General features: G+C 43.2%; 2 protein-coding genes across 14 annotated transcripts in view; both read right to left on the minus strand.

The window, feature by feature from the left end:
* Nucleotides 1–1632: 1632 nt before the first annotated feature.
* On the minus strand, nt 1633–8651 carry FIGNL1 (fidgetin like 1). Of its 11 annotated transcripts, XM_046669395.1 has the most exons (4): nt 7177–8651; nt 4994–5113; nt 4778–4868; nt 1633–4414 (listed from the first exon to the last, which is right to left on the minus strand). In XM_046669395.1, exons 2-4 carry the CDS (start codon nt 5109–5111, stop codon nt 2371–2373), a joined length of 2253 nt encoding a protein of 750 aa, XP_046525351.1. In that variant the 5' UTR covers nt 5112–5113; nt 7177–8651; the 3' UTR covers nt 1633–2370. The 11 variants fall into 11 exon arrangements, with proteins under 11 accessions (XP_046525351.1, XP_046525355.1, XP_046525360.1 ...); XM_046669399.1 differs by lacking the exon at nt 4994–5113 and having other exon boundaries at nt 4846–4868; XM_046669404.1 differs by lacking the exon at nt 4994–5113 and having other exon boundaries at nt 7177–7339.
* A 3633-nt stretch (nt 8652–12284) lies between these two features.
* Nucleotides 12285–22799, minus strand: part of DDC (dopa decarboxylase) — a 90596-nt gene continuing 80081 nt past the window's right edge. Inside the window, exons 11-15 of one of the 3 annotated variants that reach the window (XM_046669420.1) lie at nt 22551–22570; nt 19729–19827; nt 17480–17581; nt 14563–14766; nt 12285–12733 (exon numbers count right to left, since the gene is read on the minus strand). In XM_046669420.1, the coding sequence (XP_046525376.1) occupies nt 14566–14766; nt 17480–17581; nt 19729–19827; nt 22551–22570 (422 nt within the window). In that variant the 3' untranslated portion in view covers nt 12285–12733; nt 14563–14565. Of the gene's footprint in view, nt 12734–14547; nt 14767–17479; nt 17582–19728; nt 19828–22550; nt 22571–22799 lie in introns of all 3 variants that reach the window. The other 2 variants (XM_046669418.1, XM_046669419.1) reach the window with 2 other exon arrangements.

Consider the following 22799-nt stretch of genomic DNA (forward strand, 5'->3'; position numbering starts at 1 on the left):
TCCTTTCAGGTTTAGATTCTCACTTGAATAGAGCAGACCCTAATTCAAGAGGGGCCATTTCACATTCTAACAGGGCAATGGGCTCTGCCTAATCAAAGATGAGCTATGCCAACAAGACTTTTTCCTCTTAGACATAATCTAAACTAAGATCTACAGCGGGAAGTGGCCTCATAGTTGGTGATCAATGGAGTGAAAAGTCAGGACTGGCAGAAGTTGCTGCTGAGAAAAAACAGACAATAAACATTAAGTTATAGAGCTAAACAGAACACTAACACCTACAGGACAATTGCTGATAAATCTAAATAGCTACACTAATTGTAAGATCCAAGGGGATGAGATGATGTCTGGGGAATTTTTTGATATCAATACCAAAGAATCCAAGGGTATAGTGTTGTTTATGTAGAAATGAAAAGAGACAAAGACAGTAATCAGTATCGTGAAATGCTTTAAGATTTTAAAAGATACAACTAAAAACTAAAGAAACTAAATACCTAAATTCTAATGAGAAACAATTACATACTTCAAAAGGAAAAATTAAAATTTGCAAAAATAAAGTTTTTAAAAGCATAAAAATAGAAGGTAGACAAGAATAAAAATTAAAGTATATGAACTATCTAAATTATTAAACCTAGTAAAAGTTTCAAACTTCGTTTTTCCCTTATTGCATTGTTCTCAAAACATTAGAACTTGAATGTAACCTACAGGAGACCAAGGATTTTTGCCTGTGTTGTTCATTGCTCTACATTCAGCACCTGGAACAATATCTGGCATTTAATAAATATTTTTGAATGAATGAATGCAAAAAGAATGCTAACAAACACTGCCTAAGGCCCAATGTTGGCATGGCACATTGGTAAACAGGCTCTTGGATTCAGCAGAGATGGGAATTCTACACAGGCACTGTTTCTCCAGAGGACAATTTACAACACATGCCAAAGCCTTAAAAATGTGCCTGGTCTTTAATCCAAGAATTTTACTCAAGAAATGTGTGTATATATATTTATTTATTTATTTTTCCTTTTTCTCCCCAAAGCCCCTCGGTACATAGTTGTGTATTTTTAGTTGTGGGTCCTTCTAGTTGTGGCATGTGGGATGCTGCCTCAGCACGGCCTGATGAGCGGTACCATGTCGATGCCCAGGATCCGAACCAGTGAAACCCTGGGCCGCCGAAGCAGAGCGCACGAACTTAACCACTCAGACACAGGGCCGGCCTGATATATATATATATATATTTTAAAAGATCACTATGGCATTCAACATATTTGTTTACAATAAACAAAAGACAACAAACCAAATGTCTTGCCCTAAATGCCACCTAACAGAGGAATGACTAAATTACAGCCCATCCATCCCATGGAACCCTAGGCAGTCATACAAGGGAAGATGTTGAAGAACTATGCTAACATGGGAAATAATGATGATACACCTTAAAGAAAAAAGCAGGCCACAAAAGGGATGCATAATACAATCCCATTCCTGTAAAAAGCTTCTGGAAGAATCGATACTCAACTGCTGTGTTCCCAAAAGTGGAAGGATAACAGTGATTTTTATTTTCTTCTTTTTGTTCTTCCCTATTTTCCACTGTTTCTACAATGAACATGTATTACTCACAAAACAAAATGGTCCATTACCAAAATTTTAAAACATTTATTTTTGAAAGGGAGCAATACTATAGGCTGTGAAGTAGAGTCAAATAAACCATTAATTTTAAACATCACATAGCCCCTGGAAAAATACAATATTCTTCACTTTTCAGTTCTGTGGATACGTCTCTGATATTGGATTACACCTTGCTATTTCTGAACATATTTTTATTCAAGTTAATCCTGGTAAGCAAAAAAACCCTTAAGAGGTCACAAACCAGAAGAAAGTGAAAACTAGCACTTTCACTCTAGCTTTGGGTGAGATCTTAAGTCTATTTAAACAACAGTAAGCAATATTCTGTCTCAAATGCAAACCATTATACTAGCAAACACTGAGAATCAAGTGGTCTTCAGAAGACTCTTTCTTCACTAAAAGATGAATATAAATCAGATACATCCTCATATACAAATGAGAGTTAAAAAAGTTTCAATTTGAGCTGACTATTCATCATATTATCCATCTTCAAAAGAAAGACCTCTTAGTAACGTAACAAAAAGTTCATTCTTGTTTCGTATGAATCCACTTACGCATCAGGCAATAAGTGGAAAAAAAAATAAAGCTTATAATAACATAGGCTAGGTCAACTGTCAAACAAGCTATTGTTATTCTATCTAAGGTCCAGAATTCAGAATATACACTAAAACCACAATTAATAAATTCCCAGTTTTCTATGCTAAAAAATGGAAAAGACTGTACTACCAAGATGCCATCTTTTAAGTGTCCCATTTACTTTCCACAACCAAAAGTTTTGTTCCAGTTTTCATAAAGCTCTAAATCTTCTGGAGACACACTAGGTCGCACAGTTCTCAAAGCATTTTCAAAATCAACATAAGCTATTGGTCGAACTTGATCTGGTGTAATTGTGGCAATGTCGGCAGTTTGTAAACTGCGAATAGGACCAAGAGAAGCTTCTCTGCAAAGCTGTGTCATGTCTGCTCCAGAGAACCCATCAGACTGCTGTACAACCATTTCAATTTCCTCTTCACTGAGGCAACACTGCTCCTTGGACATCAGATTAACTACTATCTGTTTCCTGGCTGAAGCTTCTGGGAGGGGGATATAAAGCCTTTTTACCAACCTTCTCCGGGCAGCCTCATCAATTTCTTGTGGCCGATTAGTTGCTCCCACCACTAGAATACGATCTTCAGAAGACGTGGTTGCTCCATCTAACTGAACTAGAAATTCGGTTTTTATCCTCCTGGAAGATTCATGCTCACCATCTCCCCGTTGAGATAACAGAGAATCAATTTCATCAATAAATATCACAGCTGGTTGCTGACACCTTGCAACAGCAAACAACGCACGGACCATTTTCTCCCCCTCACCTACCCATTTAGAAGTCAAGGAGGAAGCAGAGATACTAAAGAATGTTGCCCCAGACTGACTAGCAATGCACTTGCCAATTAGCGTTTTACCAGTTCCAGGAGGACCAAAGAGCAGAATTCCTTTAGGGGGTCCTCGTAAACCAGTAAAGATGTCTGGCCTCATCATGGGCCACACAACTATCTCCTTTATTGTGGCTTTGGCAAATTCTACTCCTGCAATATCCTCCCAATTTACTGGAGGTCCATGATCCATAATCTCATTCATAATGAGTTCAATCATCTTTGGCTCCAAGTTCTTCAGACGTGCATCAACCACATGTGCTGGTTCTGTAGGTCCTGCACCATAAGGCTTATACTGCATTCCCCCATTCAGATCTCCCCCATCTTGCTTAGGTACAGGAGGAACAAACTTTCCAAAGATTCCTCGGGATCGACTAGCTCCAAGAGACTTTTTTATACCACCATATGAAGACCCTGATGCACGCTGGGGTTGGTGGTGCTTTTTTTGCTGATCTACCCATAATTGTTCTTTTGCAGTTTTAAAAGTAGGCAGGCTGCTTTCCTCCCTTTGGCCAGTATCTTCTGTTTTAGTAGGAGCCTTACTCAGTATTGGGGTGGAAAGTGCATCAATGATGCCAGAACCATAAAAAGCTTTCCGTTCCTGTAGATTTTCACAGCCAGAAGGAAAACAAGACTGATTAGATGAGAACATATTTAGCCCTATGTTGGCTTTTGGAGAGTTGTTATTTTCCTTTTTGACATTGCCAAACAATGGTGTGGCATGGAATTTTGCAGTGCCTGATTCACCAAAAGGCGTTGAGAATATAGGACACATCTTAGTGGCATTAGTCACCATAGGTGGCTGGGCATTCTGAGGGCACTTCAAAGAAGGACTGCTCTCTGGGATGTCTTGGGTCCTAGCTGTACCAAGAGCTGACTTAGTTAATGGATCACTCTCCCCAGAACCACCACAAATGCTAAATTTAGGAAGATCAAAGACAGCGGCTTCTTTATGGATTACTACTGATGCATCAGCAGGTGCCAAAAGAGAGTCTTTGAATTTTTTGCCAGCTTGCATCATCTCCTGTACGTTACTCATTTTGAAAACATTACTTATTGATAATCCAGACTGCCACTTGTCACTATCAGTTTGCTGAGATCTTACCAAAGTTAAAATGTTTTCCGCATAGTTATTCAAACCAGATTCAACATTGTCAGAATCAATAATTGCAGAATATTTCTCTGCATATTTTTTGAACAGTTTGGTAGCACAGACCTGGGAGATCTCGGAGTTTGCCCATGCATACTGAATGCGTAGTATCTGTGCTCGGTATGCATCCGCCTTCTGTCCTGATGTACACATACCAGACATAAGTGCAAAGTAATTCTTCTGCCATTCACTCAGGTGCACAGACCTAGAGTTGGAGACCTGCATTTTAGAGGTCCTATAACAAATGACAAAAATGAAAAAGAATCAGTATCAAGAAGAAAACAAAGATATAATAAGTTAAATATACTTTTTAAATCTCTTATCTAAAGGAAGGTATATTGGACTTTTCATTTATAAAGACAGATCATTTATAAGGGAAATATGTAGTTAATCAGAGATTCCAAGCATTCAAGATATAAAGATTAAAGGCTGACTTAATGTTTTGTTATGAGTTAAACTATGTTAGTTATATAGTAATTTTCCCTGCCAATAAGGAGAATATTCATAAGATTTAGATGGGAAGGATTTAAAATTAATCAGCAAAAGAAAGGCAATATAGAAGAACAATGGAACTACAGAGAAACAAAATGAAACAAACCAACCCAGGAGTGTAAGTCTGGTCTCTAAGAAAACATAAATGAAGGATCTTTTAAGCAAGCCTCTTACTATTGCTGAGCCTTCTGTTTTATCTGTAAAGTGAAAGAAATCCTTGTGAGAATCAAGTCAAACGAGTATGAAAATACTCTGAAAACTACTATTATCATCCCTATTGCACAAATGTAGAGATTCAGGATGAGAGAGTTAAGAAACTTACTAGAGATCACACAGCCAGTCAGCAAGGGTGTCAGAATTCGCACACAAGCAGTTTCACTCCAAGTGCAGTGCGCTTCACCATGTATAAAATGCTCCTTGATGCTACTACCAAAGGTCATTGCTGCATGGATCATAAACATGAACCACTATGATACACTAAATGTTTTTAAGGACTTATTCATGAATGAGAACTTAAAACAGGATGCCCCAGAATCTTTCCCAATTTCCCAATTTCCCATGAAGTATTAAAATGTGAACTGTTATGACAAGTGAAATACGAGAAGAAGCTAAACAATCTGCTAGTAAAGTATTGTTAGATTTCTTCTCTCAGGTTATTTTTATAAGGCTCCTTACATTAAGTAATATTATTGAAACAGAATTGCAGATGAATGTACCATGTTGCAGAATTTCCCTGCCAATCCACAAGAAAAAGTTATAAGGAAACTTGTAAGTTTCCAAGGAGTATTGCAATAAAGCAAAAACCAAGAACTCACATATTTGAAAATTCACCTTCCAAATCACCTGTAAATATAGCTTAATATTCAGTAGGTTCCTGTAGTGCAAGAGCCATGTTTAATACAGCTTTGTATTTCCCAAAATGCCCTACAAAGAATCTATCACACTCTAGGGAGGTGTTCATAAATCTTTGCTGAAAAAAAGTAAAGAAACTTAAGAGGCAGGGAGATTGTAGTTTGCTTAAAGCTATAAAGATAAATAAACTACAGTCAAAACTAGAACTTGTATTTCCTGACAAGCACTTCACCCCTCTTTCCACTATACTATTTTAACCTACTTTAATCTCTTTTATGCACTACTAGAAATGAGAAACTGTAAGAGAGGTGACTTAGAAAACATTTATCACAAACTTTCTTTGTGTATGAGCATCCTTCCTCTCCATGGCTTCATCCCACTTGGTCATCTGCAGTCCTGGGTACTCTTACAACAGCTCTGAGTTCTAGTCACTGTTTGCAGAACACCTTCCTTTCTCTTTTCCACCTTCACCATTTTCTTCAATATTCACCTCCCAAGTCTTACTTCTTCCTTTGAACTCAATCATTTATCCAACAAATACAGATATGGATAACCAAACAACCGTTTAGCCAGCACTGGTCAATAACACAGCCATTGTCCCGTTACCATTTCCAAGTCACTCTAACCTTTATGGCCTTTCCTAGATCTAAAAATTATGGCTAATTAGCACTGATATATGAATGGCATTTCAATCTTCTTTGAAAGTTTACTGCTTATTGTGCATTGTGATATTTGTCTTTTTAGCTAGATAGTTGGCCTCTGCAAGTAGCAACTCTTTTCTATTACATTTATATCCTCCCAGTATCTAGAATAGGGCAATCCACTGGAATAAAAGCTATTAAAATACTGACGGAACTCCTAGCATGTGCCAGACACTGTGCCAGCCCTTTATTTAAGTTTCTAATTCACAGAGACAGCACAGGATTTGGATTCTGGCTCCAGTGCCTGCCAGCCGTGACCCTGAGTAAATTCCTCAAGTTCTCTACGTACAGTAACATTACTTAGTTGACAGGAGCTCTTAATTCTGCAGGGCACTCAAAACAGTTCTCAGCACTAAGAAAATACTCGACGGTGTTACTCCTTATTCCTCACCATCACCCCTCCACGAAGGACAGTATCCGCCTCCTTTCTGATCACAGAGGTCGACGCCTGCCTCGGGTCCCCCGGCTGGGCTGTCAGCGGCGGATGGGGAAGAACTAGCCCGCGCAGACCCATGACTACCACCGACAAGAGGGAAGGCTGAGTGTGTACGACAAAGACTCCGGCCCTGGGAACGACCTGCGACAGGATGCAGCCGGCCAGACCGACCGCCTACAGCCCAAAGTGCCGGGACAGCCTCCCCCGCCCGCGTCCCCACGCTGGGACCGCGCTGCCCCGTCAACCGCCTTTCTCGGAGCCTCCAAGGCCCCCTCCTCTAAAAGTAAGTCACCTAAGACGGACCGGCGCTGAGGGCACGCCCGCCGCGAGAAACCACTCCAGGACTCCGGCTTTTCCCTAGCCGGCCCAGGAAGACCCTCAACTCACTGGTGATTTGGGTTGGCGCCGGGAACCAGCCTGGTCCCTCTGCGCTCCGGGTTCACGGCTCCCAGCTCCTAGCCGCCCCGACTCCAGCCCGGGCGCGGCCCCGCCCCACCTCGTCTCGCCTCACCTCACCTCTCCGCCTCGCCGCCGACGGGAAGCCTCCGAAAAGCGCGGGGATCGCTGTGCGCTTGCGTACTGCTGACGTGCTCGGGCCCGCGACGAGCGTGCGTGCCTGCGTGAGACGCGACGAGTAGGCGCGCGCGTCTCGAGGGCGGGTCTCCCGGGCCGGCCGCTGCTCCGGCTCCTGCAGTTTAAGGAAGGCTGAGAACAGGTATTCTGCGACCAGAGACGTGCTAGCTGTCTGGCCACGACAGGCTTACTGACGTCCTGAACTATCTTCGTTTTCCTGCGCCTGTGCTTCATTTTAAAAGTCCTCCGAAATACGGACGCGGCGCGCTTAGAGCTGACCTACGTTCAGAGGATTCGCGTGGACCGCGCCTCTCTGGACTCACGGCGGGGGAGGGCGGGTCCTCTTGAAGACGGGCGTGGGGAGGGGTGAGCGCGTCTCCTGCAGGGGTAAGGGGAGCCTGCGGCGTCAGAGCCCAGCCCAGCCCAGTCCCCGCGGTTCCCGGCCGTACCCCCTCTCCTGGCCATACCTGGGCGGCGAGTCCGCCAGTCTGTTCGCCAGAGAGCGCGTTAGTAGGTGGGTGCTGGGGAAAGGGTACTCACTGGCGGAGAGGCTTGAATAGAGTGCCCTGCAAGATCGGCGTGCATTTTTGAGACCGAAGGGAATTGGAATACCTGCTTTGCATGAATCTGGCAGCTCAGATCTACTCCTCAGCTAGCACTTCCCTTTTCCCGCCCTGCACTCTCTAGGGACACGTTCCTGGAAGACTGAAAAGCACTCTATTGTTACCTGGGACTTTGTTCTGGAGCAAGGCTTCAGAGAACAGAACCATGTTTAGATTAGTGAATTGCATTTTCAGACCAAGTGACAGAATAGCCACTCACAGCTATTCTGTGGGTAAGCTATTCTATGGGGTAATTGCTGTCATGTCACATAAGTCTGGAGGTTGGCAGTTCCAGGTCTGATGACACTACCTAAGGATGTCATAAAGGACCATTTCTCCTGCCATCTACTTCCCATGGAGTTTCCTCCCCAGGCTTGTCACCTCTTTCTCGGAAAGGGCCCCCACGATCCAAGGAACGTTGCCTCACACAACCATATTTAAAGCAAGAAGGGGCCAAATTGGGGAAGGACCTTTCCCTTTGTGTGTTCTCTCTTGGAAAAAGGAAGAATCCATTTCCCAGAAAGCCCCAGTAGCCTCCCTCTGGGTCCTATAGTTACCCCTTCTGAGAAAGGGAATATCTCGTGCAGGAGATGGGGAAAATAGCTGTGCAGTAGCAACTACCAGCACATGACGTTTAAATAAAAAATCCAAAGAAATGTGAGGCAAAAAATTTTTGAAGACCTTTAAGAGAGTTTTAAATGGACACCAAATAAAAGAGATTGGACAATGCATGTTAAAAAATAGACCGGGGTTACAATGAAAACAACAGCTCCCAATTCATTTCTTGGCTTAGACAGTAATAAAAGACTTTTATTGTAATTGCTCATAAGTTGTTAATTTTCTAATTATTATAATTACCCAAAATATATAGAATAAAAATAAATGAAAATGAAAACCAGTATCTCAAGGTCAACTCAGTTGTGTGTTTACTAGCCATTTTTCTACTTGTATATTTAGAAATCACCATATAAATACTATTTGAGTAATTAGCAATTTTTGGTGATTTTCATCATCAAAATTTTAATGATAGCATTTTGGAGACTTCATATGAACCACTGTCTTAGCCTCCTAAGAGTATTGTTCAAATACTGAATTACATTTATAGTTACCAGGGTTAGCTTTTTTCCAAGTGACACTAGCATTGCTACTTCACTTTTGTGCATCTGATACAAAAGCATTCCCCAATCCAGCAATTTTCTCTTCCTGCAGAGCTGGCAAAAGTATGACCCCCTTCTGTACCCTCTCTGAATCTCAACCTCATCCTCATCTATAAAACGAGAATATCTCTAACTCAGGGTGCTGTTACAAGGATTACAATCAATACGAGATATAATACTGTAGGGGATCAGAATTGGCCACCCCAAAATGTGTCCCTTTAGCATGAGGATTATTGTGGGCTGGTTACTTTTAAAAACTGCAGAGATGGGAGAAGCTCTGAAAAGTAGAATTTACCATTTGTAAGAGACAGTTACATTTGTAAGGGAAATCTCCATTTGTAAAGGTGCCTCCCTCTCTATACCAGGAAGAGGGGGATGACCTTATCTCTAGAAACCCTTATCAGTGCAGAAGGCAAGGACTTAAATCTGCATAATAACCTTACTCTTGTTTACTGTACTTTTCTGGTAATCTCCCATGACTGACTCCGCCACCCCCAGCATCCTCCCCTGTCTTTAGATGAAGATGGTATTTAAGGTGAGAAGCTCCATCGCTTTGGTGAGTTGCTCAGTTTTCCTGAATGTCTCCCATATATACATGTTATAAAGCTGTGTTTGATTTTCTCTTGTTGTTCTGTCTTATATCAATTTAATTCGTAGCCCAGCCAGAAGGACTCAGAGAGTAGAGGATTTGTCTTCCCTACAATACTGAATTAGCAAAGTAGTAGCTGGCACATGACAGACATTCAACAGAAGCTGTGATGCTGTATCATATTTATTGCTGCTATTAATGCTATTTTTGGGGATTCAAATTCTTACACCATCGCCACACTTTTTCATCTTTTACAAATGGGACATTTTAGAATACTATCCTAATACTTTAGCATAATATAGAAGAGTTTAGTGCTTGAGCTATGCAGATGTTAAACCTTCCCTCTGACACCACAGACGGTGTTCTTTCTTCTCCTGAGTAGAATTTTTGAACCTGCAAGGGAAGTGATTTTCACCTACAGCAGAGTGCCAGTGCTTGGTGTGAGGGATTCTGGGAGATGGCTGCATATTTCCATATTCATGAATGTTATAAACATGGTCTCAAAAAAATGCCAGTGTACACTTGAGTGATCTCATTTGTTTTTGAACAGAGGGAGACTATGGTCCCAAATAATGTGCATCCCTGTGTGCCAGGACAGTTAGACTTTATATAAGTTTCAAAGAGATGTGTTTGTTGGGGCCAGCCCCATGGCCGAGTGGTTAAGTTTGCACACTCTGCTTTGGCAGCCTGGGGTTCGCCAGTTCGGATCATGGGTGCAGACCTACACACTGCTCTTCTGGCCATGCTGTGGTGGTGCCCCACATAGAAGAACTTGTATGACCTATAACTAGGATTTACAACTATGTACTTGGGCTGTGGAGAGAGAAAAAAAGGAAGATTGGCAACAGATGTTAGCTCAGGGCCAATCTTCCTCACCAAAGAGATGTGTTTGTCAATGTGTGGAAGGTGGTAGGATGGTATTGAGGAGATATTGAAGTAGACAGGACAACAGTCAGTTCCTTCTTGGTGGGATTCCTGAGTGTGACTGGATTCTGATTGATTTCTGTGCCAGCAGTCTGTGCACTACATCATGACACTAAATTGAATATATATTTACGTAAAGATACTATACACATAGATTAAGCTGAATAATCCAGACCTTTAAAAACTTCCCCACATTGGGCTATTAGGGAGTTGTCTGGTTAGGGTCAGGGGCCAAGACTCTACCCTAGGAGGTGAAGAAGGCTTTTTCCCAGAAGGGAAAGGATGTTCTCACTGCCAGTTATCCTTAGATATGGCTCATTCTGGGGATCAGACAGCATATTTGGCAGCATGGTCAAGTGGGCAATGGTGTAGATTTCAGACTGGGTTCCAGTCCCAGCTCAGCCACCAATAATCAATATGGCCTTGGTACTAGTCACTAAACGTATTGATGTCTTGGTTTTCTCATCCGTAAAATGGGAATAATCATTGGGAATTTTAAAGTATTAAATAAGTTAATATCTAAAAAATATGTGTAACAGCACCAGCATAGACCAAGTGCTATGAGTATGTGTGTTAAATAAACTGGGAGGAAGTAGTTCTTCCTCTTTCTAGGTTAGGTAGTGTGGGGTCTGATCACTATATTATGGGGATGTCTAGAGAAGTCAGGAGGTGGGGTGAACTGCCATGAGTTACTTAGAAATGAGCCAGAAGTCATACCACCTTTTAACTCTGCTGGGTCTACATCTAAGCTGGTGTCTTAGATCTCCACCAAAAGATCCAGCCAGTTCAGAGGAGGGAATTCTTTAGTCACTCAGCCAACTTCCTGACTCCTGTCTGTGCATGTCTCCCAGCAGCATCCCTATTTTCACCTGCTGCCCAGTCTCCTGCCTCAAACTCAAATCTCAGCCATCTTCCCAAAGTACATTTATGGACGGGGCTGGATAGAGCTGCTCCAAAAAGGCCAAGGGCTGGCATTGGTGACTTTGGTGGCTTGTCTTAGAGCCCTTCCTTACAGCAATCTTTACTCAAGAGCACAATCTCATAAATTTGAGGCACCTCAGCCTCAACTCAGTGATCTGAGTGCTCAACACTTTACGGCTCCTAATGCAGTGACCCCAGTGGCCCATCCCAAGTCCCATGCTATGGACGTGGAAGTCAGGTCTGGTTCACTGATGTGTAGAGAACAGACGACCTAACCAAATAAGATGCGGACTACATGGCATCTCATATATTTTCAGATTTCTGAAAAACAGATAAGATCATTCAGTTATATTTGCATAAATATCAGAGGTATTTGAAATTCAAAAATACCCATTAATAACCCAAGAATCCTTTCCGAGAGTGCTTTCGATAGTTCTGTAGTCTCCAAAGGATAAGAACTAATCTTGGGATTAAAATACCCATGTTTCTAAGAGCAAAAATGCTTTCAAATAAAAATAGGTTATTTGGGTAAATACAGCACTTATTGGCATTGATGTATACAAGCCTACTCTTCAGTTGTTTATTAATTATGATACCATAGGGCAGATGGACTGATTAGATAAAGAAACCAAGGCCCCAGAAGTTAGAGTTTTTCCCGTTACATGAGTAGAATTTGGTCTCTAGTTGTGTCTTAGTTCTGAATTTATTTCTTCAGAAGTTGAAGTCATCTCTAAGTAAAACTTGTGTGTTGTTAATGCATCTAGAACAGGGCCAGGCATATACTAGGCACTCAATATACATTGTTGAATAAATAAATATTGTTTAAAAATATCCAAGTATGCCATACCTTTGGCAATTTTGAAAGGGTAAGTCGATGTGACAATATTCAATGCAGTACAATGTAGAACAGGATGCTTACCAGACACAACTCCCATTGCACTTCAAATTGTTTATTAAGCATCGAGCCACATGATGGAACAATTGAAAGACTACAAGTGTAATCTCAAGTTCCATAACCAGAGATTGCCCTGGAAAATATTTCAATAAGCCTTTCCCACCACTGACCACTTCAAGAGCACAAAAACACAGCCAAATAATGAATAAAAGCTATGTCCACTGAGATGAACTTTTCATATAGCAAATAATATTTCTTCATTGATGAGAGACTGAGCAGATGTAATCACAAGCTTCTGGATAACTTGGATAAGAAACATGAGGCCACATGTAGGCTTGGTTCCATGGAGCCGGGATGACTATATTTTCCTCTGATTCCAGTTTTCAGAGATTCTTTTTTCAACTTTTGATCTCTACAGGGAAAAATAACATGAAGATATGGCTGCATTCAAAAAATTAAAGAATCTGAATTTTGTGTACTTCTCATTTGAGCACAGAGAAGGAATATGCTATTTCTCCAGTGAGATGGAGGCAACTCTGCAACATAAAAGAGTTTGAATTGGAAAAAAAATGAGTTTTTATTGCCGATCTGGCTTCTCTACGACACATTTTATCACTATCAGCTGGAATCTGTGCCCTGTTTCTTATCTCTGTAAAGTGAGGATAGTTCCTTCTTTCTCTCAGAACTGGGACTGGATTTGATATGATTACCTCAAATAAGCACAAGTAAGGCCAAGGTATTAAGATTTTCATTGTTCTAATTAATCTTGCCAAAATAACATATGAGCATTGTGACTTACGATTGTATCCTGTACTTAAAGTAATTAAATCTTATTTTTTGCTTTTGAATTGATAGTGAGTATAATGACTCCACAGTAATTGTGACTTCTAACATAAATGTGAACTTTGTTTCTGATCATTTTTCAGAGCTACAGTCTCTTTCTGTGTTGCTGTGGGTACATAGGAATAAGATCATGATACGATACATCCTGATGAGATATGTGCAAACACAAGGTTGCAGAAATGTTAATCAGGAGTGTTCTCCTGATATGGTTTTGTTTTGTATATATCTTACAGTGGTTATTCTCTGCCCCCCCTCAACAGAGCCTTATCTTAGAGCAATGGAATAATTTGAAAATCTGAACCTCTCCCCAGTACCTTCCAGAGATGCTCAAGCTATAACTTTGGAGTTGGTCTGGGCAGGGTGGTCCCCCTCAGCTTACCAGCAGTGCACCTTTAAGAAAGGTCCTTATTGTGCCAGGAAAAGGCTCTGGTATTTCGGGACATGCCTTGACTGAGAAAGTGGATATCCGACCTCAGGGGTCAGGAGCCATGGATAGGCCTTTCACATAAATGAAACACAATTTTTAACTTTTGATTTTTTGAGCACTGTAATAGTTCAGGTATTCACAATTAAAATTAAGAGCAAAGATAAAGTTGTATGCAATCAGTAAGATAAATTACATCATATGCTTAGGTTCCACATTCCCCACAGGTTAGGATAACCAAGCAATGGAGAAATGTGAAAGAAGAGAGAGAAAAAGAAGCAGAAGTTAAGGGGATGATCACAGAGGTATGTCTACCACCCCCCTCCCCCAAAATGGGGTGAAAGAAAAAAAAGACAGAAACAAAGAAGATGGACAAACTCCACTGGAATGACATTCTTAAAATAACCTAATGAAAAGGCTTATAAGGTTGTTGTGGTTCCAACAGACATAGCTTTAAATACCCTCCCTGTTACCAACGCTGCATTTGTGTAAAACGTTTTTCCTTCCAAGTTACCACATGCTGTCTTCAGGGTTTCTGTCTTTCATGCAGGGTAAATCCCTCAGAACCGCAAGAAGCCCAGCGGTCTAAACATCTCCTTCCTCTGAACCATCAAGAATTGGGTCCTTCCTGACAGTAAATCATCAGGTATGTCAAATTCCCTTCCTAATGTTTTCAGTAATTGTCGTTTATCTACAGTTTGCCAGTTTAACATATAAGCTAATTATGACAGTAAGTTGCCTCAATGAACACTGAAGAAATCTGAGGGGAAATTATAGAGATATATGACTGATAGCCTCATATAAAAGAATACAGAGTAAAAATCTAAGTGTCTAAAGAGTCATTACTGTATAGCGATCCTCCCTTAGACGAGACAGGGCGAGGTGTTATCTTCTTCTTTTTACAGAGGAGGAAATTGGTCCCAGCAGCATTGAGTGATAGAGTTGGGACGGCAGCTTACCTGCAGCCGGCCCACCTTTTATTCCTTCTCTGCTTTCAGCAGTTCGGTTGCCAGCCCTCTGATGTGCTCCCAGGCCAGCTGCACGTGGGCAGATTCCACCGTGCGAGAGCAGATGGCAAAACGCAGCACGAACTTGTCTCTGAGGTGACAAGGAACCAAGTGGATCTTTTTGGCATTGTTTATTCTTTCCAGAAGAGCTTCGGTCAGTTTGTTGGAACCCTGAACAGATTGAGAGAGAGGAGCCATGCTCAGGTCTCAGAGGACTGAAAAATTCAACTAATCACAAAGTAGGGCCAGTGCTTGGTAATATTGCAACCTATCAGTGAAAGAAACGAGTTTACCATTTGCTTTTCATTTACAATTGTAAAAAATAAAAAAATCAACTAAATCATAGTTACATGGCTCTAAAAGATTGCATCCTTTCCCTCCAAGACAATTTCTTGGTGTTCTAATGTGCTGTCAAAGGATGACCCTTCCACAGACCAGGTTCTTTAAGGAAAAATGAAGATTCCTAGATATGTGATCTACAAACTGATGAGCTTACACAGCAGAAATGGGGTTTCTGGTGGTCCCAGTGAAGGAGGCTCACTGAAATATATAGAAGAAAGTCTCAGCAACATAGAAAATGAAGCCTAATAGCCAACTTATTGCAAGAATCTGGGAAAATTGCCCACGAACTATAGGAGCAAGGGACCATTGGTGGACTTTCCATCTGGCAAGGAGCATCCCACCAGCCTTGGGCCAGAGGCCCAGCCCTTGCACCAAGTGGACCAGATGGAAACTTGTATCACACAGAAACAGAGAAGCCGTCGCTTCCCTGCCTTGGGTGCTGCTTCCCGTGGCAGTGAGTCTCGCCACTCTTCTCATCATCCTCCCCCAACTCCTCTCAGTCAGTCTTCTGTTTCCAGGCAGCCACTCTACCACCTATAAGCCATATCATTGCATGTAGAAGGGGGCTGGAAGTGGGGCCTTGCATGCTTGGTGGTACGACCCTCACAGGATTGTATTGTTTGTGTTCTCACTCTGTCTTGGAGTCGAGGCAGGAAGGACCAGTGGGAATAGAAGAGTCCAATTCTGCCCGGATGAACACCTGCTGGATGCTGGAAACTGGCCTTAGGCTGTGCACATCCACCCAGTTGCTGGCTGTGGGCCTGAGTGGGGCTCCTATTGGTGCCCAAAGGGACAGTGAATGTACCAAAGGCAATTCAGAAACTGTTGTCATACACCAGGTCTAGACAAAGTTTGTCCTATTCAAGGATGAGGATAGAGAAGAAAGAAATTATGACACAAAGGGAATGAAATTTTACCAGGAAGACTTAGCATAAGAGCAAACACCTGAAAACTATATAGCGCAGGAAATGAAAGCAAGTTAATTAGGAAAAATGTACTTGCCATTTTCAAATGAATTGGACAAGGTATGTTTTCTGTTAAATAGAGACAAAGAGAAAACAGTCTGAGATAGAAGAAGAAGGAGGAGGAGGAGAAGCAGGAGGAGAAGAAGAATAGACTAAGATGCAGAATAGGATCAATGGAGGACTGATTGAGATGAGGATGAAAGGAAATCAATTATGCAATAGCAACAGTTTATCTGCTTTGAGTTAAATAAAGACCACGTATATGTTGAAGCAGTCAGTGATGTAGAGGATTTAAAATCCAGACTGGAGAGGAATGGGACAGAGAGAATAAAATAATGACACGACAGTAGACGTGGAAGCAGAAAAATGAACCATCATGTCTGAATAATAGGCTTCTTCAAGAAGAAACTGGATTCATGGAATGGAAGTAACAAGGTAAGTTTCACAGAAGGAAACCTGTGTTAGCTGAAAAGCACCGTGGGATTCCTGAATGGGAGGACTCAGTATGTTGCACAAGAGAAAATGGACAGCGACCATACACTGGTGGGTTTGGTGTCATCGTGAATTATAAGAAGAAGATAAAAGTCTTAACCTTGACAACATTATAGAAAGTGAAAGAAGCCACTCACAACAGACAACATAATGATAATGCTATTCATAGGAATGTCCAAAATAGGCAAATCCATAGAGACAGAAAGCAGATCAGTGGCCCTCAAGGATAGGTAGGAGGGAGTGACTGCTAATGGATATGGAGTTTCTTTTGGGAAGGATGAAGATGTTCAAAAATTAGATTGTGGTGATGGCAGCACAACTCTGTGGATATACTAAAAATCCTTGAAGTGTATACTTTAAATGGACAAAATATATGGTATGTGAGTGATATCTCAATGAAGCTGTTAAAAGTTTAAAAACCAAAGTCCTATAAGAACGCTGGCATTAAAAAGAAAAAAACAAAACCTCTGCTTAATGGCAAAAATCAAAGCATGATGCCAACACCCACGCTGACTGAACTGCCACCTCTGGTCATTCCAGGGGACCACACATCTGGGACACTGGTGCCTGAGGCGTCTCCCCATGTCCACCTGAGCATGTGTACCCTCTCTCTTCCTCTGCACACTTTCTCTCAGATCTCACAACTTCATGCTGTGCACAGAGCTCGCGTCTCCCTTGCCAGCTCTTGTGTCAAAACTCCAGGTTTTTCCATGACTGGTTCTCACCATCATCTCACAGCTCCAAGAATTAGTTGGGGAAAGAAATGGTAAGCAGAGGGCCGAGTTTTAATTGGCAGCTCCTTGACAATGCAACTGAACTCATCACTCCTTCTCCTGATAGCTTTCTTGGATTTGAAAGGGAGGCCTTGAGGAAGGGGAGATTCTGGAAATGAAAATCTAGCTCGAGAGTGGTCAGGGTGTTAGGATCTCAACCAGCTTCATTTATACAAGGTAGATTAATAAGGTGCGTGTGTTCAGCACATCTTGGGATCTTTTAAGAAACATCGTCATGGAAGTAATGAATGCTATTTTCCCCTCTGTCGCATTCGAAGACAATGAAGAAGACTGAAATCGACTTAAACATACCTTTAGCCGAAAACAGACCAGCCCCAGAGTGACTTCTGCACAGATTTCAAAGCGGGGATCCTGCTGCACCAAAGACTCAAACTTGTGAGACAGCTGGACGTGCTTGAAAGGGAAGGGGAAGCGGTCTGAATTTCTCATCACCACATAATTCAGAACCTAACCAGCTAGAAAACCTTATTAGACTGCACATCCATAATTCATTTAGATGCTTCTAGACATTTTCTTCAAGTGTTTATGTCACCCACTCACCAGCTGTCCCCACACAGGTTGAGCAGAAACTCGTTACCACGAGGAAAGGGCTAGTGTCTTCAGAAAAATCACCAACCATCATTTTCTTCTGTTCAGGGGACTGTTTTTAATCCCACCAAAACAACTTTTATAACTTTAGAATAAACATTACTAAGATGTATTTAAATGTCCTAGAAAAGAGACAGTGGCTCATGTCTCTTGAGAAGCTGCCTTGTGCTAGCTGAGGGCCCTGCACTGCACCACGCATCCTCACGATAGTTAGCCGCCCACACACAGGGATAGCACGATTACACCCATTCTGCAGGCGAGGAAACCGAAGCTGTGGTGCTGATGCAGCTGCCTAACACCAAAGCTTCAGGTCCACAGAGTTTGCCACTGAGAGATGTGAATCATGTCAGTCCCCGTGACATTCAAGAACCACCTTCCTCTCTCTGAATTCACCACATTATTTGACTTCTAGATGTTTATGGAGCTCAAAAGCTGATTCAAATATGTGCTCTGAGAACAGGCTCGCCACGGTCTAGGTGCACGTGTTGCTCATTCTAATCCCAGGCACCCAGCATGGTGCTCGCGCTTGTAGGTGCTCGGGGAGTACCTGAGCAGAAGCACCCTCGCTCAAAATGTTGTTGGGACTGAGACACCATTTAAATGAGCGGTTCCCAGTCACATAATAAATCTGCTGCCACTAGAGGGCACCAAAGACTTCATGCTGGAAGGTGATTCCCCCTCCCGCCCCCCCAACTCCCACTGCTGGCTGGGTCCGGGAAGAGCCACGCACCTACCTAGGGACGGGCCTTGACATCCCTGTGCTCCCCTTGTAAGGCAAGACTGCTAACCCTCTTCAAGCGAGGCATGGAGTGTTTTTAGCATGAAGCAGCTTAATCACATCCAGTTGTCTCTGAGCTTAAAGCTGGAATCTTTATGGTGAGATAAACCACTTGTTTTTCACCTTCTTTCCCCAAAGAAACTGAATCCTCATTATATTTGAGACCATGGTCTTGAATGGGGACAGGGGGCTCTCCTACCCATAAACTCACACACACTCCTTTCCTAGTTCACTACCCCACATAGATTCTCCGGGTGATCTACAGCACCCATGTTTTCCCACAATAGCCTTGCCAGTAGAGAGAGGCCAGTGGGTGGCATTCGATAAGCACTGGGCCAACGCTTGCAAATGGACACCTTGCCATCTGCCCTGTCACAGAGGAGGGGGCCTGGAGCCATCCCACTCCACCCGCAGCTGCACAGAGGCTAAGCTGTGGTGCCAGGACATAAAATGAAGGGCTGACTCGTCACTATGGCTAGAGTTGGAACCCACAGGGGTGTCCAGTTCCCCTGAAGACTGAGGACCTCTGTCCTCAGGATAAGGTCACGGCTGAGGAAAGACAATAGGATGGGAGGGACCCAGCTGGAATTCAGCAGGCCTGCCACCACTGCCCAAATGAGTGGGCCTTGGGCAAGTCCCAGCACATATTCTGGCCTCACTTATTAGGGAACAAAAGCAGGTAATGGGGCTTGGAGCAGATCCATGGTTCTCACATTTCAGTGGCCATCATACTACCTGGTTTACTTATTAAAACAGAGGTTGCTGGGACCCACGCCATGAGATGAAGATCATGCAGGTGCTGCCAGCTGGGGCCCGTATGAGAACCACCAGGCTAGATGACACCCATGCCACCCCAGCTCTAAGATTCTCTTTCCTGGAAGTTTTTGGAGAAAAATATCTTGTGTCTTCACTGTTGTCATTGCTGACTGGACCTCACTGTCATCAAGATGTGGCTCAAGTGCCAACTATGTGGTGTTTTCGCTTTGACCATCTCCTGGGGCTGATAGCCTGTGTCATGGAAGGGTCTAAAAGGTCCATAATCATGCACTGACCATCTTATAAATACCCTATCTCAATAGCCCAGTCTATCCCTTATATCTGCTTATCAAGACATCTTACGTCATTTCTAAGACCTCCCTAATATTATCCTGATAAATAATGAAAGCAAAGGCACCTTGCGGATATAGGCTTGCAGTCCCTTGATTCCATACATCCTAAAAACAAACCACATCTTCAAAGAGCGGAATCTTCGACCCAGTGGTAACTGCCAGTGCTGAAAGAAAATATAAAAGGACACGTCAGTGAGGAATGTCCTAGGAGCTGGTTTCCTTTTTGACTCATCAGTCTGCCTGTTTCTCTTCGAGGCAGTTAATTCCCTGGAGGCCAAGCCCTCCAGCTGCCATGCCCCATCTTGGACGGCAAAGCTACCAATGGAGTGAGCAGTTCCCACAGCAAGAGGGTTTCTTTGCAAAGCTCTGAGACAGATGGGGGCAGAACAGGCTGTTGACTTGGGAGACACTGTGTCCACCGTGTGCACTCAATGGATGTTTGTTGGGTGCACACAGAGGGCGAGACCAGAGCTGGGCCTGAGGTGCCATTGATGGGGTTGAGGGCAGGCCGCCCCAAGATGTGGGGCTCTGGTATGCAGATTATTTCCAGCTGAAGAAAATGAAGCCTCAAAAGTCTCAGGAAGAGCATCCGACCTTCTCCCCTCAAACTGCCTAAAGGACTTCAACATAGAAGGCCCGTTCCAGGAAGGAGCTCATATCATGTGATAGCTATAGTATGATGTAAAATAGGTGTGATAAAAGGACACCAACCAACCCATTTTTGGGGCCTAGCAAAACCTGTTTAACAAACATTTGCATTCCATCTTTTTGTAGATTGTCTTCCTCCCCTTTGAAGTCCCAGATCATCATGTCCTCCTTGTCTGTAGCTGAGGATACTTAAACAGGCGGACTCAGCCAGATGGCTGAGTCCCTCAGTTTCGTCTGGGTTCCTCCCGTGTATACATGCTATTAAATTTTGTTTGATTTTCTCTTGCTAACCTGCCTCTTTGATTATTTAGCCAGCCATAAGAACCTTAAGGAAAAGCGGTGGGGGGAATTCTCCCACTTCCTGACACCATCATAAGCAGACAGCGAAGGTGTGGCGCTGACCCCATGGAGTTTACAATACAGTGGTGGGGGTCGGGGTGGGGGCTTTCACTGGTTTCTCCATCTACAGAAAGAGGAAGGAGGGAGTTGAAGGCCACACCCCTCTGCTGCATCTTCCCTGTGAGGTTCTAGCACCATTTTCTAGAGCAATATTGACTCTCTTTCTGCTCCACTGGCCACCACAGAATGACCTGCAAGATGCTGTCACTAGAAAATACACCACCAACATGTACGACCTCAAATAAGCTTTCCCTAGTTTTTCCTGAATTTGTCAGCTGACTGGCACTCTACATGGTGTGTCACTCTCCAGTGGTTGTGAATGTACTCAAGCAGGGAAGAAAGGATGCAGAGGGGAAGGACAAGGGGCTGTTTGGGAAGATAAAGTACAGCAGTTTCCCACCTTATCCTTGGGGGATATGTTCCAAGATCCCTAGTGGATGCCTGAAACCATGGATAGTACTGAACCCTATTTGTTCTGTTTTTTCCTATACAGACATACCTATGATAGTTTAATTTATAAATTATGCACAGTAAGAGATTAGCAACAATAACCAAAACTAAAATAGGACAATTATAACAATATACTGTAATAAAAGTTATGTGAATGTGGTCTCTCTCTCTCTCAAAAGTGAGGAGGGGATGGAAAGAACAAAATGCCTAGGGAAAGACTGATGCCCCAGGCCCTTTGCATGCCCAGAACCCCAGAGGGAGGCCTCCACACTCAGGCCTCCACCAATCTGTGTGTTCTTTCCTAGTGGGGATGCCCTGAGTCTGCCCCATGTGACCTCTCCTACTTCATCAAGATGGTATTCTAAGGACTAACTTACGTGCATCAGTATTTATAAGACCCTCTGCTCCAAAATAATTTCCCTATCCTTTTCATTCGATCCTTCACAAATTGCATTCATTACCCATGAAATATTTGCCTAGAATACACTCTGTGCCATCCCCCCGGCTCTTTCCAGGGTGACAGCAGAATATGCAGCACAAGCATTCAAGAGGCCCTCACAAACCAGGTAGACGTCAGTGGGGGCCAGCTGCTATCATGCTTCACACCTGCTTGGAAACAGGTCCTTTAAAAACAGCAGGTGGGCCAAATGCAAGCTGTCCAGACACAACATACAACTCATAAGCTGCCAGCACTTAATGCCTGGGACTTCATTATCATAAAGTATAAGAAATGGTTTAAGGAGAAGCTGGAATATCAGATTAGCTAAGGAGTTGGGACATTTTCCCTCAGGCCAGAAATAGCCACCAGAGAGGACTGAGATGTTTCAGATCCGTCTCAGAACGGCAGCTCAAGCACTGCAGAATGATCCTCATGGCATGTGTGACTGTCTGTACTTCTGTCTCCCTCAGCAGCCTAGGGGTCCAGGAGGGAGGTATGGGGCCTTGTGCACCTCTGAGAAGCTGCCAGAGCAGCCCATGGCTCCTGGTTGGGAAAGGAGTCTTGCCATCAGAGAAGCCAGTTAAGAGGCTGCCCTTTGAGGCTCTGATTCTTCATTCTCCTCCTGCCCTCAGGATCCCGGCTCGAGGCACGCAGCAATAGTGTAGAACGGACAGAGGAATCTGGGTGCAGAAGTCCCTGTCCCCTTCCGAGGAGCACAGGCAAGATCCTTTCCTTCTGACCTGAGAGCTGCAATGGGTGGGTTCAGCAGAGCTGTCTACTGCCTGGTCTGATTTGCTCTTTAGGACCCAGTTAGAAGGTGTCCTTTGGTGGGACCCTGATAATGAGAGGAACAGGAGGCAGCAGGACTTATAGCCCATAATAGCATCCAGCTGCATTCATATTTTGGATTACCACAGACCTAGAGCTCAGTGTGACAGACTTCCCACTTACCCTGTAGTCAGTGATAAGCCCTAGAAAAGAGGAAAAAAAGAAACATTAGACACATTGGTACATTATGTGGCTAACGCTTCTCAACTTAAAGGTAAATTTCTTATATCCCATCCGTCATCTCCTGAACCAGACATGAGACCTTCCAGGGCTGGGGCTGGGTGTTCTTTGTGGCACTTTCCGAGGTAACAGATTCTAGGAGGTTCCTGGAGAGCAGAATGCACAGAACACAAATTGGAAATGCTAAACTAT

This window comes from Equus quagga, chromosome 8 (genome assembly GCF_021613505.1).
Source record: "Equus quagga isolate Etosha38 chromosome 8, UCLA_HA_Equagga_1.0, whole genome shotgun sequence".
NCBI lineage: Eukaryota > Metazoa > Chordata > Mammalia > Perissodactyla > Equidae > Equus > Equus quagga.